Here is a 17,589-nt window from a genome sequence, read left to right on the forward strand (position 1 = left end):
TGCAGCTTTAAAACAGTCCACAATGCCTTGCGGTGCGTCCCAGTTCCAATGCGATGTATTTACCAGCAGGAGTAATGAAACGGGGGAGAGGGGCTTTTTCCGCAGCTTATTGGTGAGACCGCAAAAGACTGTGTGCCTAGAGAGGACTGACACAAACTTTCGGACCGCGGATTGAAGCGTCAGTTCATCTGTTTTCGGTGGGTTTCCTTAGCCTCTGTTTTTTTTTCTGTTTTCGAAACGTGACTTTGTCGCAGTTCGTTGGTAGTGATTTACTGGGCAATGCTGAAAAAGGAGGACGAATTTTGCGGAATTCTCTCCTCTACCTGTGTTTTCCCTCTAAACTTCAGTCCGGACAGGAAGGACTAACTTTAATCCAGCAAAGGTAAAACCGTTACGCAACGTTGATTATTCGCAGATTGCGCCGCAGCTGAGCCCGCTGTAGTTGCGTGTAAGGCGGAGATAACGGAAACATTTCTGTAGTAGAATTTAGTTGGGCTGCTCAGGACCCACTACAGCCCACTATCGCCATTTCTCCGGCTTCCTCCCACTCAACACCAACTACTGCTCGAGCTACACAAGCAGCTAGAAGGTGCTTGTTTTTGAGGTGTTTCAGCTCACAATGCTCCTTGCGTTCTTTCATGTGAATTTTAGAAATATTGTCAGTTACAATCATGTGACGTGCTCTCAGTCTATGTTTGCCCCTGTTGTGTTGGCTTGCCCCGGGTTTTTCCACAATATCGGGTAAGCTGCAGCTTCTTCTGCAAATATGTCAGGCTCGTATGGTCTCAAAAGTATGTATGCATGTTTAATAATTTAATAATCTGCATATAGAGCCACTTGGTTTATTGTGTCTAAAGCTCCAGTGCTTTAACCACTTTGACACACACACACACACACACACACACACACACACACCAAGTGCAGCAGAACCAACCTGTAGAGTTGTTGCACTTGCACAATGTCTTATTCTCTGCAGCCTTGGAGCATTACTTGGGTTTGGTAGCGGAATCGAGTCATTTGGTGGTCTTTTCTGCATTCTGTAAAGAACCATGAAGACCAGGCTGAAAACAACCACCTACAGACTGGAAAAAATATATATAATTGGCACATTTTTTCGTGGCTGCCACTTCAGTTGCTCCTGTAAAAACCATTTGAGTTCTATAAACGCATACGCAACAGTTTGACGCACAGCTGCAGCTTTGCAAACCACAGTAACATGTAAAAGAAATTGGCCAAAGGCCTCTGGTTGCCCCGCTGAGCCGCCGCTGTGCTGCCCTGCTGCAGGAGCCTTCTGCTTGGCCCTCTGGCTCTTTAAAGCTGGCTAGTGAGCAGAGAATATGGCAAGGGAACAAAGGCGGCATTATTGCTGGCTGAACGTGCTGTCCAGATGTTCCAGATTCTGCCAGCACTGACCTCCCAAATGGGGGAGGTTGCTTCAGCGCTTAATAGTTTAATATCAACCAGACAGAAAAAAAGAGAGAGGAGTAGCTCCAGGGCAAGGGGCCACTGGAGACATCCCAAGAGCTGTGGGTGCTGGGTGTAGCCTAACTGGATGGGGGTTTAATCCCAAACTCTCCTATCTTCAGAGCGAAAACACAAATTCCGAGGAAGTGCTGGAAACATTTTTGTCCTTATTTTTGGGGTTACTTTGGTGGCTTGGGGCATTTACTTAAGGCACACACATTTAAAAAGCTTCACATGTAATAAGTATGTTGAATGCAATCCATTATCTTCTGCTACGTTTTCAGCGGATTTAGTATTGGTGCAATAAATGGACAACAACCATCAATTGGGAATCCTCAGTTTGAGCCTTGCAAACGCAATTTTTCTGACCTTGTAATTATTATTATTGTAGGTTCATGTTATTTAGGTGCCATTACCTACTGTTGTATTTTCCATAGTCACCAGTATCACTATGCAAAGGACCCCATAGCTTTCTTATCTCTTAGTCACGGCCTATTGGATTCTCACAGCCCAGGAATGCATACCCTGTATGTTATCAGTTTCCACTCTCCAGGATCAAGGCTTTTCTCTGGTCCTTACCATGCTCTGTGATGTTTACAGTTGCACAGGACATTGTACACACTCTAGGCTGGCATATCTGTGATCAGGAACTTCTTTATCTGGTCATCAGTGCAAGATGGATAACTTTTAGCCACAATTGTTCCATGATGTCAGCGTGTCTTACATTAATTAAAAACTTTTGCCTCACACAAGTGATTTAAGGCCAGGGATTATACTTGTTTATGTAGATGTAGCGCTTGACTAAAAGGGAAGCAGTAGATTACTCCAGTTTGTTCCAACCCAGTCGCCTCCACAATAAAACCATCATCTGTCTCTGGCTGCTCACAGAGATCTATTTCACAACAGGTCTGTTACCAATTACAGCAGAGTATAAATTGCTACTAATTACATGCTACCCTGCAGGGTGTGCAATTTGAATTAAAGTTTGGTAAGTAATAGGCTGGAAGGTTTAGAGAAGACTTTTGTTGCTCCAGTCTGTAAGAAGGATCCTATTGTATTTAGTTAACAGCAGTGTGGGGGAGTTTTAAATCTCAGAAGGCTTCTGCTATAAATCTTTATTAATAAAGATGCTGAATACAAATTCCAATAATGCCTGAACCTCTGCTAGTAGCGTTGTTTACCACCTTGTTGAACAATGGTTAGCGAATATAGACAGGAACTGGAATTTTATAAGAAACATTTTATTTTATAGTCTTGTGTTTTGTTTTGTTTTTGCTGCTTTACAGGCCTTTTCCTTGGTGAAGCACACTGGCTTTGATGTCCCCTTGTTCAGCATACTGATAAAATGCACAATACACCTGCCAGATCGCGATGGCTGACAGACTGTAAATCCAAGACGCAGTTCCGTATTTAAGCTCTAACATTGAAACTCCTACAGTATTTCTGTATACTGTTTGTTACTGAAAATGTGTTGGTTGTGCTGAAACACCCACAGGAGCATATGGTAGCTTGTTTACAGCAGCAGCCAGTAGAAGCCTTTTCCCTGCCAGCTTGGTGTGCTCCTGTAGGTCTGGAGAAGTGTCATCAGCAGCAGGCCAGGCAGGCTGCTCATTTCTGCTCGTACACCTCACTACTCAAAGAAGATTTCGTCATCAGTCAGTGGTACTTAACCAATACCAGACCGAAACAAATGTGAGCAGTCACTAAAGTCATTTGGGGTTGATGTTTTTTATGCAGCTGATCATGGCTCAAATGCGCTTAAGTAGAATTTGCAGAAATTGGAGTGTTTCTCTGTCTTATGAAATGCTTCTCTGGCAAAACACAAGCTGCCCAAATCAGCAGGCGGGCATCTCCCCAGGCTGTGGCTTTGACTGGCCAGAGGAATGGAGCTTGCAGGGCTCAGGATGGCACTCTGCCCCGCACCGCTGTGCCTGTATCATCAGTTGGGTTTTCTGGGTTAATGGTAATGAATACAAATGTTGCAAGCCTGGACTAAACCGAGTGACATTTGTAAATTCCCCTCTGAGTCTTATAGAGCTTTTGCAAAGAAGAAGCCCTGAATCAGCCAGCAGATATTTCTAATGCCAGTGAAATACAAAGTGTTCCATGCAGTGGTCTTTTTAAAATCCTTTTCAGCCAGATGCCATTAGTCTGGAAGTGTTGCTATAGTTTTTTTCTTTTTTTCTTCCAATCAGAATGGCTGATCACCTCTGGCTGCTCCACTATGACTGCTTTGCATCAAGACCTAATCAGTGCCTGTTACTGTTTCTACGCCCCCCTGGAAAAAGGTCTTTTGGGTGATGGCAGAAAAATCTAAGCGTCTGCATGTGTTGGCCGTTATTCATGTTCCTCTTCGTCCTTCAAGCATGTAATGCAATTTAGGTTCTGTTTTAAAAGAAGGATAATAGCACTTTACAAGCATAATGTGCCAAGAATAGACTGAAACTAGATGACACTAGTCCACATGCATACATGACACACACTGCATTGAAACTACCTAGGGTTTTTGCTTTTCTGCTTTTTGTATTGCAGATGGGTACAAAATTCTTCAGTCAGTATTATGAAAATTGGAGGATTAAATTTTTATTTATTTATTTTTTAATCCAACACTTTGGCTGTTTTTAAATTTCTAAAAACAATCATTTTAAAAATATCAACTTAAATTTCTGATAGGCTTTGTGGACCATCTTTTAAAACAGTAAATATTATTAAGAAGTCTACTTCTGTTTCTCTATTCTTGCATACCATACCTTGTAGCACTGCACAACGTCTTGACCATATTTAGAAAAACAATTGGCGATGGTGAATTTGTGGTTGTGGACAGAGGATATGTGGGGCGTACAGGAGGTTTAACGGTGGGGGCGGGGGGTGAACAAAAGAACCTTTTGACACAGTAGTGTAGGTGCATTGAAGGTTAGATTCATGGAGAGTGATACAGGTCTGCAGAGAAAGTATGCATTCATTCGGTTGCTGTCCTTGAAGTGCATGTCGACGGATGCCTCCGTGTAGATTCTTGTTTCATGTACGGTGTTTTGTCACTGGTTATTTACATCTTTGTGTAAGTAACCAGCTTTCATAGGCATAGCCACATAGCTGTTGGTATAAATCAGTCAATGTTAATATTAAACAAACTTCACGAGGATACAGCTTTTCTTGTATTTTGCTGTATTGTTCCACAGTGGAGAATACGGGATTCTATCAATGCGATATACATGCCACGGCCATTTTACAGAACCGTGAGCACACATCCAAAACGAATCTCTACTCCCCTGTGTTGTGATTCTTTCTTTCCTTTGTTTTAAATTACATTTACATTCCTTCTCTGTTTCTGTCCACCCTGCATAACTGAGTTAATCTTTCTTTCGTCGCAGCTGTACAAAAGCAGGAACTGGCCTTGGGAATGTCTCCTGGCACTCTCTTCCTGCACCCCCAACAGACATGTACCTATTCATAGAGAAGAACAAAACAACAGCGTTATGGCCAGCTGGCCCTGGCATGCCAGCCTCTTTGAGTCACTCTCACTGGATTATTTCTTACCTTAACCTAGTCCGAAAATAGCGCCACTCTACCTCCACATTATTATTTTTCCCTTCTCAACTGGGTTCTTGTTAACAAGTAGGAAGTATACACCTTTGGCCTTGAGTACATGCAGACTAAAGACTTCCTGTTTCCCCTTGTTCTCTCCACAGCGAATTAATCAGAGGGGCTTCCGCTGCCCTGCCATTGCCACCTTCAGTAATGTTGGGGCCAGCACGCAGCACCCGGCCCCCTTGCTTCTGACCCAGCATGGAGCTCAAGGTATGGGTGGATGGAGTCCAGAGGGTTGTCTGTGGGGTCACTGAGGCAACCACCTGCCAGGAAGTGGTGATTGCTCTGGCACAGGCCATAGGTAAATAATCCCTATTTTATGAAAGCTACAATAAGCACACCTAAAGAAGGTCATTCAAAATTCAAGAACTGTCTTGCATCTCTTGATTCAAGTAGTGTGAATGTATTAGTATTGTCATGCATCAGTAAGTAACTGATTTCTGCACAAAAATGTCATGAAAACATGAAAGGCTACACCTGCTGTAAAAAGACACTGATAATTGGCTAATAATAATAAATTATTTTTCTTATACATGTTGGCCCAATGGTTGAATAGTTTACAATAATTTTTTTTAATACCACAAACACTGAACAGACATTAACTTTCATCAAGTGTATTTTTATGCGTTAGCCAACCCACAAAGCTTTAATCTTGGTTTAAATCCCCTAAATGCCAAGTAAGTCCTAATGAAGTGAAAAAACAGACTCTCCTGCCTACATGCTAAGTCCCTGCAGAGATGTAGTGGGTCATAGGCTTCATTGGTACTTCCTTAGATCTCAACACCCTACTCTCTCTTTCCATATGGCTCCTGCAAGAATAGGGGCACTTGAGCATACTGTATTGACATCACTTTCCACAAAGCCCAGGGTAGGAGGAGGAGGGGGAGGAGGAAGGAAAGTCTGACTCATCCCTCAGTCTCCTGCCAAACTGAGAAAGCAGCACTTCTGAGCCCCCTCCTTTGCTTTTTAACGCCATGTTAAGTGATCAGACATCAGTATTGATCTGGTACTTAAACCTTTTCTGTCTGCACTCTACTACTAAGTGTTGTGTCTACGTTTTCCCTAAACAGCAGAAAGCAGTTTCTTTGTTATAATCATTGAATGAAATGTACTGTATAAGGATTGCTCATTGAGCTGAAATCGCTTAATAACACCCCAACAACGCAGATCTGTGCAGCTATAAGGTGTTTCAGAAACCATGTAAATAAGCTGGGTGAAATTGTAAACTGGTATTGTTTATGCAGCCAGAAAATTCATTCCAATGAGGTCATCATTCTAATCTGTGTGTGCTAATGGTTTAAAGGTTGGAAAGATTGTAAACACCAATCAATTAAAACCACTTGCATAATATTTGGTTGTCCTGCCAGAATATGGTGTTAAAGTGGGACTCTTGGCACTGGTTTGCTGGTGGCAGGTCTTTAGGTTCATAATGTAGTTTTTCCAGCATTTCCCACAGATACCTGATCGGAATGGGATCTCTGGAGTTTGAATGCTAGACGCACATCTTTCAGACTTTGTCGTCTCAACATCCAGTTGAATATTAGGACCCAAGTTTTCTTAGTTAATGTTTGGTGTATGTTGATCACATCACGACTGCATTTCTATGACTTTGTTTTAGAGATTTTTTCTAGCAGCAGGTGTCACGTAAATGTAAATGTGCTATACTGTGTTGTTTTCAGGTCGCACTGGAAGATACACTCTTGTAGAAAAATGGCGCGACACTGAGCGTCACTTAGCCCCTCACGAAAGCCCCGTGGCTTCCCTGAACACTTGGGGCCAGTATGCTGGTGATGTCCAGCTGATCCTGCACCGCACAGGTCCTTCACTGACTGAAAGACCCCCCTCAGAAGGGCCCCCTCTCAGGGGGCCAGAACGCGGTCTGCATCGACAAAGCCTCCCTCCGCTTGCAAAGCTTCGTCATCCCAATGATCGCTCCCTTCGCCGTCGTGAACCCCGCCGCAAGTCTCTTACATTCACTGGTGCACCCAGAAGCCTTAGGGAGATACTGAGCGGAGGCCGGATTGGTGAAGCTGAAGCCAAACGAAGGCTTCTTCTAGGAAACGGAGGAAGTCTTCACCATGCTGGACCCACTATCGGGACCACGTCCCCCAGCCTTTGGGCCTGCCGCATGGAAGATCTGGTCAGGCTGGTCGGTCTGCAGAGAGAGACTCTCAACGTGTTGGAAAAAAAGCTTGAGGCCTATGAAGCTGAACTTCAAGTCTGGGCTGAAGGACGAGGGGGGCGAGGTGAAGGGTGCGCTGGGAACCCAGGTGTAGGTGGAGGGTTAATAGAGGAGATCCTGAGGTTGGAGAAGTACCTGAGGAAGAATGAGGTGGAGATGGAGGAAGAGGAGTTTTGGGCCACTGAGCTACAAATTGAGCTCGAAAGTGAGAGACAGCTGGAGGAAAGGCTGCAGGAGCTTCGTGGGCGTCTGCAGAGCTGTGAACTGGAGATTGAGGAGAAACTGGCAATGGTGCAGGTGTGTTGTATGTGGGAGCTTTTTTTGTTAGATTGGATTTGTGGGGGGAAATAAGTGTTTATCATTGTTTCAAAGGTTTTACAGACTTTCTATTCATCTTTTGTGTATTGTAGCATGTGGTTCCTTCCTTTTCCTGAGTAGTTTAGTTTCTTTGTTTTTTTTCTTCCACCTTCAGGGTGTAGAGGCAGGCCTGGAAGAAGAGAAACTGCAGAGAGAGCGGCAGGAGACGCAGTGGGTCAGTGAGGCTGAGGCTCGGGCTCAGGTCCTTAGGATCAAATCAGAATTGAAGGCCCAAGAAAGACAGGCTGTCCAGCTGGAGAGCAGTTGCAAAGCTGTGGACAGGTCGCTTGGACAGAGTAGCAAGAAATTGCAGGTGACTGATTTGAATGCAGTGTGCAAACTTTCTATGAAAACACTGCTGCAGAATGATGTAATTGTAACACAACTCTATCAGCAAGCTCTTCTTTAGCACTGTTCCTCTAATCTGTGAGGAACAGTGATAGAGGAGTGCTGAGTATTACTCACTCAATTTAGAATCAATAGGAAACACTGATAACAAACCACTGATAACAAACAAGTGCTGTTGTTCTATGTGATGGTTTTTTTGTTGTTGTTGTTTTTTAATTAGTCAAACATTTTGAGCATTTGTCTGAACTTTTCATGGAAAAAGAAGCTGTCTGAAGCTGCTGGTAATGCTTTGCGGTCTTCTGAAAAATAATTTCTCCCACTGCTGCGTTTTTTTTATTGAAGGACATGCAGCATGACCTGGAGCAGCTGACCAAGGAGCTGAGGCAGGTTAACCTGCAGCAGTTCATCAAGCAGACTGGCACCAAGGTCACTGTACTGCCAGCTGAACCTGCTGAGGAAGGAAGTACCCACAACAGCCCCGGTATAGGTAATGAAATTTTCTTCCAAACATTGAATAAGTAGCTGTTTCGGGTCTTCGGAGGAGTTTTCTTTGGAGTAAAATATGTAACTACAACTCCGTATTGCAATGTGGATGCTTTTGTAGCCAAAGTGTGGAGTCTGTAACAGTGGTTTCATAAGCAAGCGCTTTGAACTAATGGTATGTCATAGTGCAGCGTGCCTTTGGTGGTTTTTCACATGCTTAACGTGATCTTTTTTTTTTTATTTTTTAATGAAGTAAGAAAGCTGAGATTGAGTTTGCCTGTGTATTAATACAGTCAGTCTGTTCCATCGAGGTGCTCATTATTCTGCTGCCTCGTGTCTTATCAGCATGCTGAGTGAAAATGACTCTGCTGTGTGTTTAAGTGTTTGTTTTCTTTGAGCTTAATCTCATTGTAAACTGTAGGGATTGTATTCACCTTGGACCAGCAGGTAGAGACTAACTGCTGAGGGCCAAGACTTGGTTTTAGGGATTCAAATTAGTATCTCGATGGCTCTCCCTCACCTTGTCCCATCAACTGACTCGTTAAACTGGGAAGGCAAAGGCTCAAGGCAAGGTTGCTAGGGAGCTCAGTATGCCCATGTATGTTCATAGGGAGCAAGAGTGAGAGTTCTTTATTATGTAGGATAAAAGCTTAAGTGTATGCTTGTGTGAGAGAAAGAGAGAGAGATTATCCTGCTGAAAACTGTGGTAGGTAAAGGGCTCAGACCCAGTTTATTACCCCCTTCAGTGGCAGTTTTAATCTCCGCATCAGTCTGGATAAAGGGAGACCTAGTAGCAGTTGTTTGCTACGTTTATTTATTCTTGACTCCTTCACATCTTCAGAAGTTTCTGTGGTGGGTCATTGGACCAAAGCTATCTCATCCTACAAGAAACCGTCAGACACATAAGTTAAGAGCACTCAGTGAGAAAGTAATGCAACAAAGGAAATGAACCATCATCCAGCTAGTTGTTAAAAACTTTACGATACCAACCCACAGTTGGATATAACTCTTAAGTTTTGCAATTCAGCCTTTGTAAAAACATTAAAAAAACAACCTCAGAACCAAATGTATAAATGCAAAGGCATAAATATGATAATAATTAAGCCTTTATTCTCATGCATAGGAATGATTTTGGTACTCCACATTCACACCTTAAAAACTGAGCATTTATTTTTAAGTAAATAAAAACCTGGATTTCCGTTTATTAATACTGAATATTGAATCGCTTTATTTAAATGAAGTCATTCATCTGAATGAATTCCATTTACTGTGCATATAGTGAAGCTGGTTATATAGTTTGGTTATACTGATGGTGTAATAATGTATGCCACATTGGATTTGTGCTAATTGAATTGAACTGTTTACACCATTGGATCTCTGAGATGCACTTCATGGTAATAGTTTCTCAAAGTAATAATAGAGGGTTGATGATGATCTTCTTGTAACCTTCAGTGCAGAGTGTAAATCAACCAAGGCTTTAGTTCCTGGCCATTAAAATTAACTGCACTGGCTGATTCTTTGCATGGCCCAGTCCTGCCCCCTGGTGCCCGTTTAGCAAAATTACACTGCATTACATCATCAGCATGTGTATGTTTTTAACTAATGGTTGTCATTTGGAAATCTCACCATTAAAATTTGCATTTATTCATAAGCTTTGAGGCATTAGTTGATCATAAATCAAGTTTTAAATTTAAAAAAATGCTAAATGTTAGTCTTTGATGCCGCTTGCCACAGTCCAATGCTTTTATTATTAAAATTTTGAAATGCACTTGATAATTAGAGTATTGTTTCTCATTTTGGTGATGTTTTTATATTTGTTGTCAGATTTAGTGCCCCTGTCTGGCTCGTTAAAGCGCCCTGTGTCGACCCACCCGATGCCCAATCATCTCCGGGCCCTTCACAGTCCTCTCAGCTCTGGTCTGAACCCAGAAGGGATCTATGTGTGAGACGGTTCTGCTGTGGAAGCAACACATCTTGCCCCCGTGCCAACAGCCAGTTTCACCCCAGAACAGTTTTGTAAGTTGATATTTTAGTACAGAATGCCTCCGTAGCACACTACTATGCACTGTTTTTGTTTTTTTTTCTCAATTAAGGCAACCTTTACTTTGAAGATGTAATCTTTGACTAAAAGGCATGGAGCACTTGGTAGGAATGAGAGATGGTTAGCAGCTATGGCATGAAAAAAAAATGATAACAGAACCAATAAATTACCATGTAAACATCTGGCCTTTTGTTATAAACATATCCACCTGATGTACTCTCACTTCAGTACCTGCTGAATGATGTTTATTGTTTTCTGCATAGCATGGTGAATCAAAACTATTGCCTTTGGAATTTTGGGTATGTGAACCTATGAACCTTATGTCTTTAAAATCAGCTGATTCTTAAATAAGTGAAGGATCTACTTAGAGTAAAATTGTGAACAATCCATCATTTTGCGTATCAGAATCTATTCCTGCGATCTTTGTTCAAATTAAAACTATGCACAAATGCTTTCCTTACTGTAGAATGTTGCATTCTGTATGCACCAAAATGATGGCTTATTGTAAATATGTTTTCTTACTTTTCATCTTTATTTAGTGGATTAGTATATTTTATTACCAAGCGGTGCATTTACCGTCATACCAATGCTGTTCCTCATTCCTGCAGTAATATCTGCACACTGAAATGGTGTTATTAATCCTTTTACACTGATTTTGTTTTTTGTTTGTTTTTTCTTCATTTTGTGTCCTCACACTATATTTTTGCCAAATGTGTTATGCTTGTTTTTCTTGATTATCATATGGCCAAAGATAGGCAGGTCTTGATGCATGATTATGTTGTCCATATATGAATGTGCACAGCAACCACACTCCATTTAATCTGTTAGTTATATCTGAAAATGGAGGCATGTAGTAATAGGGTGGATAGTTCCAGCTAAGCTAGTGTGTCTATTAGAGTTTGTTTGTAACTATGCGCATCAAAATAGCCAAGGTATGAAGCCCTTATTAAGTAGTAAATCGTGTGTGTGTGTGTGTGTGTGTGTGTGTGTGTGTGCGCGCACGCGAACACAAACGTGTGAACTCCTTGGGTTGTAGTCCAGCTGCTAATTACATCAAAGTGCCTTATATCAATTCCACAGTGGGTGTATTCAAATAATGTACAGTAAATCTTTAGTGGGGCCATTTAAGGAATGAGCATAGCCAGTTTAGACCAAATGTGAGTAGATATTAGTGAGAGAAGCTAAAACGGCACAGCAGCAAAGAGTATATAGTATTTTTTTCTATAGTTGTTGTTTTTTTGTTTTGTTTTTGTTTGTTTTGTTTTTTTGTGTCCCTGTGGAAGGAAAGTACATTAGTTTTCATGCTTTTTTTTTTTTTTTTTTCCCCTTGGTGTATTATTGTCACCATAACAGTAGTGCTGTAAAATGAAGTAAACATTAGTTTAGATTTATTACTTGTCATGCAGCACATTTATACTGTAGTTTGGATCAGTACTGTCTCATAGTTATGGTCGTTGTTTACAGCTGCATATCTTCTAGAAAAGCGTAAGATGTCGACTGTACATAACCTGTTTTTTGTTGTTGTTTTTTCTTCTTCTTCTCTGCCTTAATATACTGCAAAGTGTTGACAGATGTATGGCTGTAACAGGCTGCTGATATGACATGGATTGCATGGTTCAATAAACCATCTGACAAAATTAAATGTGTCGCTGGTGCTTGATGTAAGTGTTAAAAACAGCCCATGGGTGTAAATGAAAAGGATTCTGTACTACGTTCTATAGTGTTTCCGCTTTTCACCAGTAGGGGGAGACATTTACTTTGTAATTGAGGCAAACATGGTGGGAAATGCTCAGGAGTTGGGTATGTTTACATGCAAAAAGAATGCAGTGAGGAAAAAGAATAATGTTAGAATATGAAAATGAGCTGTTTTTAAAAAAAAAAAAAAAAAAAAGTAAAAAGTATGTTTTTGGTGAAACTTCATTTCACCAAAAACGATCTAAACTTTGAATCTAAACTTTCAAGGGTTTTTCTTTTTTGTACCATAATTAAGACTTTTTTTGAATTTTGTTGTTGTTGGATTTGTAGTGTGGGTCTTATTCCATCAATAATGAAACGTGCATAATGAACTTGTTTATACCGTTAGATTGCTTTAACAAAAAAAAAGGGTGAGAAACTGGAATACCATGTTAATATTAAAATTATATTGCGACAAGCCAATTAACGGCAACAACAAAGACTGGTTTTAACCTTGTTTAAAGCTTTTGACAGGTTGGAATGAGGGCCCCCTGTTTTTCTTCAGCCTGTACAGACAGACTATAATCTCACTTCATCACCCCTTTTATCACATGACTTTTATTTAAAGCCTTGGCTTACTGTACATTCCTCTGCTGTGACCTGTCAGCTGATGTGTAGCATTACATTCCACCCATTGAACTTCTAATATTTTTATTATTCATTAATCCCATTATACTAATGCTGTCCAATATTTTGTATTGTTTCTCGTGACCTATATGTTACACGTGTAGGTACTTGTCGCTTATTAATAGACAATGACCGAAGCTGGATTTTATTGCACGTAAGACTGTGAAGACATGAAAAACTGGCGTAGAATAAGAAGTAATCTGCAATGTTCAGATTTTGATATTTATTTTACAACTCATCAGCAATAATTTAGAACAGCATATGTGTAAAGCATTAACGAAATGTGCAACAGTTGCTCAGTTAAGTCTTTAAAAAAAATCCATAGACTTCTACAACATTGACAAAGACATGTATACTTCTTGATATATTCACAAAAACCTATTTACAAACACACATGCCACTTTATAGAACAGCTGATAACAGATCTGAGGCAAAAACCCAGCTGAGGAAAACTACAAAAGCAATGTCATGTAGGCGAAATACAATGAGAAATCTGAAAAAGCAGAACAGCACTATACTTAGTGGGAATTATTTATAAAAAAAAGAGGCCAGGATAAAGTTCTTAAAATGACCAGACTTTCTTTCCCAGTTTTAGACCATTTAAAAAAAAACTATGGTTTTACATGATGATAGCACAGTATCCCAGATGATGACCTGATGTGTAGTTGGGTTCAGGGTTTTCAAACTTGATTGTGATTTTAACCCCTGAAAGAGCTAGAAATCAGTTTTTTGTAAAATCTGGCAACTTGGTTAACTCCCACTTTACTGCATGGAATCATCACAAAATATCCAATATCTCTTTTCATTGATGGAACAAAATCTTTTTTTTTTTAATTTCAAGACAACACAATAGAAAGGTTCAAAGAGAACTATAATGATTTACTTTAATGATGAGGTGACTTTTCAGGGTGGAGTGGGTAAAAGCAGAAAAAGTGCACTTAAAAGAGTAACTCAAAGAGCAATGCCATTCTACATACAAACTTTAACAGCTGGGAAAATACAGGTACATTCAATATCAAAGATCTTTAAGGTGCTATCCTACAATGTTTCCTGGAGGTACAGAAGGTCACTGCATCTCTGTGCAGAAATGCTTCAGTCAGGGGATGTACAATATGCTGGTCAAGCAAATCCTTATGAATGAAGGCTTTGTCTCTCCATTAATGGTTTTATTACATCTGTTTCTTTCTTCTTTTTATTTCTTTTTTGCCACAAGGATACAGAAAGCAACAGAAACCAGAGTAACTTTAGTGGGAGTGAAATGAAGGAATTTATGCATAACACCTCTCCCGTGAATGTATTACAAATGTTTTATTAAAACATGAGACTTTTATATGTGTTGTGTATGATGGAGATGCTGTCTGTGTATGTTCTGAAAGGGGGATGCGTTTCAGTTCTCAGGAGGTACAGTAATGTGCCTCCCAGCTTACCCATGCAAAGTTGGGGATAGATGCACTTCCAGGACCACCCATTTTATAGGCCCCATTTAGTACACATTTACATGGTAATGAATCTTTCAGGTAATAATATTTACAGTCAGAGTCAGCCAAGTTATTAATAATCTTGGCAGAGGTCAGTTGCAACTTCATACATCCAAAGAGACTCATTGACTGGAATATTGCGCACTGCTGCAGTACTCAAAGTTTTGGCACCAATGCTGCCATGTCAAAATAGTTTATCAAAGAGGATAAAAAAACTAACTCCAGCACAACACGGCCGTGTAGTGTCAATCATTGTCGATAATCATTCAGATTGTTTAATCTAGCATAAGTGCAAAAGGCACGCGCCGTCACAACTGTCCTCTCTTTCGCCAAGATATTGTACACGAGCAACTCTCCTGTGAAACCCCGTTTAAAACTAGCCTAATTATTAAAAAATGAAGATACATAAACTCCTCGAGAATGCGCAGAGAGGTAACACGGACTAATTAGCTCCTCTGACACCCAGAAAACTGGTCGTGTGCGCTACTCTTGCTCTCCTGGGACGTGTCGCCTACGTCACCCTCTCCGTCGTCACTAGCGGGACTCTCCTCGTGCTCCTCAGGTGAGCACTCGTCAGCCTCTAGTAACCCGTCGGTGTCTAGAGAGGGTGAGTCCTTGGACTGAGAAGCGGCTCCAAAGTGCGCAGACAGGCCGGGGAAGGCGGCAGCAGCGGCCGCCGCCGCCGCCGCTGAGGCGTGAGCGGGATATAGCCAAGGGAAAGGGGAAGCAAGGGCGGCCGCCGCAGGGTACATGTACTTTTCAATGTTATTCTTGTCGAAAAAAGGCATGTAAGAAGCAGCGGCTGAGGGGTTAATGAAGTAGAAAGGCATGCAAATCGGTGTCTGCTGTCCCACACTGCTTATTCCCATCAGAGAGTTCATAAACGCCACGTCGGGCCTGGTGAGGTCTGCGCCCCCTGCCCCGTTCCCAGGCCAGCTCATCTTTGGTTTTTTGGCAGCCCGCTCATCTCCGAACTCTTGCTTGATTTTCACTGCCTTTGGTCCCTGCGCCTTATTGCGCTCACATTCTTTATCTTTGCCGTCGCTCTTTTCTGCCTCGCCCCCGTATCCACTGTCCGTGTCTGTGTCATTCTCGTTGAGCTCTCCACCCTGGGTCCTCTGGATGACGGGGACACAGTTGGCTTGGCTGTCAGATTTCTGACCATCCTGTGCGTCCCCGGCGGGCAGCTGGTGTTGTAGTGGCTGCGCGCCGGGCTGGAACTGCGCCAGCACCTTGTGAAGGTGGTTGATCAGCTGCGCGCACCTCTGCTCCCGTGCTGTCCAGTTCTCAAACTGACTCAGGTATTGCAGGACCTCTTTGGCACAGGCCTGGAATCCGGAGTGGAACGCATCCAGATCAGCGTGAATGGAAGATTTCATCGACCGGTCTCCTGCGAAGCAAGGAGTTTGAAGAGTAACAGATCATTATTCTGTAAGATGCTCATCATAACTAGTGACGAGACGAGGCTAGCGACTCAGACAAAGTGAACAGATGCGGTATTAATAGGAAGAATCTTGAAATACACAATAAAGCATCCAAGCTGAGTCTACTCTAGCTCCTCTTTCTTCAATTCTGCTCGTTCTGCTATTTTAAAAACGGAGATTAATAAAGTTTCCCCAAATCCGGTCAGTTAAATGATAAAAACCCATATCCATTTAATTATTGTCAAGAAGTGCAGTTTCTTTACAAAACTTTATGTATATGAGGATTGAGTTCTTTCATCTTACCATTCTGCAAAGCAATAATCTTCTGGTGCTGCTGCTCAGTGACAGCAGTCAGCGCGTTTAAGTGTTTCAGCGTTAACTCCAGGACGACTGCCTTCTCCAAGTGCCCGAGCGTCTGTGGAGAAAATCAGAGGTTGTGTTTGGCTATTTACGAGGTCTCTGTCATGTAAAGCCATGTCCTGAGCACGTATAAAACTTTTCATGATTTCGTGATCTCACCGACAGCTTGAGATGTTCGGGTAACAAATCCTTCAGCTGCCCTATACATTCGTTGATTCTGTCTCTCCGCTTCTTCTCTATCAACCGGTGTGGTAACTTGTATGCGTCCTGCTGACAAAATACGCGTGTTTAATTAATCAGAACAGGAACACGCTAGTAACACTATAACACTAGTTATAGTATTTTTAAGGAACAACTGTGAAAACAAGCTACATATTAGAATAATAATATTAAAAAAAAAAAAACGCACGCACCTTCCCACCATCCTCTCGCTTTATTCCTCTTTTGGATTTACACATGTAGAGTGAGGGGTAATCCACCCTACGGACACGGGGAAAGTGTCAGATTATTTACCAGGTCGTCATGACAGTTTATTAGGCATACTTTGACAGAGTTTGCCAAAAGCGATACTCACCCCAAGAAATCCGCGTGCTCCATGAACTGCCTGTCCTGTAAATGCGGTATTCGTTCATCCATCTCTCCTCTGCTGGTTCTTTGCTTCTTCTGAGCTTCTTTTGGGAATGTTTGTTATTCCAACGACCCACGCGCGGACGGCTGAGGCAGATAATGCACAGTGCGTGTCCTCCAGTGGAGCTGCGTGTCAGACTGATGTCTATAGTTCCCTGAGCTGCCACTTTGCAAAGCCGTCGGCTCTGTGGTTAGAGCGCACGCGCGCCTCCGGTTGGGAACAGCTTCCGACTCACGTGTAGGCTGCACCAGCACAAAGTCCGGTAATTAGACCTTGTCTGTAATATTGCAGCTATCGACGCTGCTTCTATGGCGACTTAGTCCAGGCCATTTTGACCAGGCTGCTGAAACGTGATTCGTGCGCAAAATGCAAAGGAGCAGACGCAGGCGCGTGGAGCGAGGCAGAATAATGATCCTCAGAAGCAGCGGTTTTGCATCTAGTTTTATGGGCTACAAAACTTCACAGCTCGTGTTTGCTGTGCAAGCGCTGAGCTGCCGAAGCGAGACACAGACTTCTAAACTGATCACGAACAGTCGCACTTCGGGAAAGAAGCCTCCGCGAGATAAAAACAAGAACTGGTCACGTAACGTGACCGAGCCTGAACAGCAGACAGGTTATTGTGGCGTAAACACGGAGCGTAAACATGGGGGTGTGAGCTTTTTAAAGTCCACAAAATGTGTGCGCTCATGCGTTTTCATGCACCCTGCACGCTCTATGTACGTTGTTGTGCGACAGGATAACCTTAGTTGTACATCAATTCCCCAAAGCTGCGTTGTCAGTAACCATGGCACCGGCCCAGCTGTGTGCTGAAACACGTGCGTCGCAGTTCTTTTATTAGTCTCGGGATAAAGTTTTGTGACTTGTTAGTCCGACGT

General features: G+C 42.1%; 2 protein-coding genes across 4 annotated transcripts; one reads left to right on the top strand and one right to left on the bottom strand.

Annotated features, from left to right (window-relative positions):
• rassf8a (Ras association domain family member 8a) lies at positions 1–12,105 on the top strand. 2 transcript variants are annotated; one of them, XM_084933057.1, is made up of 6 exons: positions 1–382; positions 5,154–5,353; positions 6,732–7,531; positions 7,707–7,904; positions 8,282–8,426; positions 10,247–12,105. In XM_084933057.1, exons 2-6 carry the CDS (start codon positions 5,251–5,253, stop codon positions 10,366–10,368), a joined length of 1,368 nt encoding a protein of 455 aa, XP_084789183.1. In that variant the 5' UTR covers positions 1–382; positions 5,154–5,250; the 3' UTR covers positions 10,369–12,105. The 2 variants fall into 2 exon arrangements, with proteins under 2 accessions (XP_084789183.1, XP_084789184.1); XM_084933058.1 differs by having other exon boundaries at positions 1–197.
• A 927-nt stretch (positions 12,106–13,032) lies between these two features.
• On the bottom strand, positions 13,033–17,247 carry bhlhe41 (basic helix-loop-helix family, member e41). 2 transcript variants are annotated; one of them, XM_084933060.1, is made up of 5 exons: positions 16,661–17,247; positions 16,500–16,566; positions 16,246–16,353; positions 16,030–16,141; positions 13,033–15,692 (listed from the first exon to the last, which is right to left on the bottom strand). In XM_084933060.1, exons 1-5 carry the CDS (start codon positions 16,720–16,722, stop codon positions 14,749–14,751), a joined length of 1,293 nt encoding a protein of 430 aa, XP_084789186.1. In that variant the 5' UTR covers positions 16,723–17,247; the 3' UTR covers positions 13,033–14,748. The 2 variants fall into 2 exon arrangements, with proteins under 2 accessions (XP_084789186.1, XP_084789185.1); XM_084933059.1 differs by having other exon boundaries at positions 16,246–16,356.
• Between the last annotated feature and the right edge of the window lie 342 nt (positions 17,248–17,589).

The sequence above is a fragment of the Perissodus microlepis genome, chromosome 7, assembly GCF_051167445.1.
Source record: "Perissodus microlepis isolate ML-2025 ecotype Zambia chromosome 7, ASM5116744v1, whole genome shotgun sequence".
Taxonomy (NCBI): domain Eukaryota; kingdom Metazoa; phylum Chordata; class Actinopteri; order Cichliformes; family Cichlidae; genus Perissodus; species Perissodus microlepis.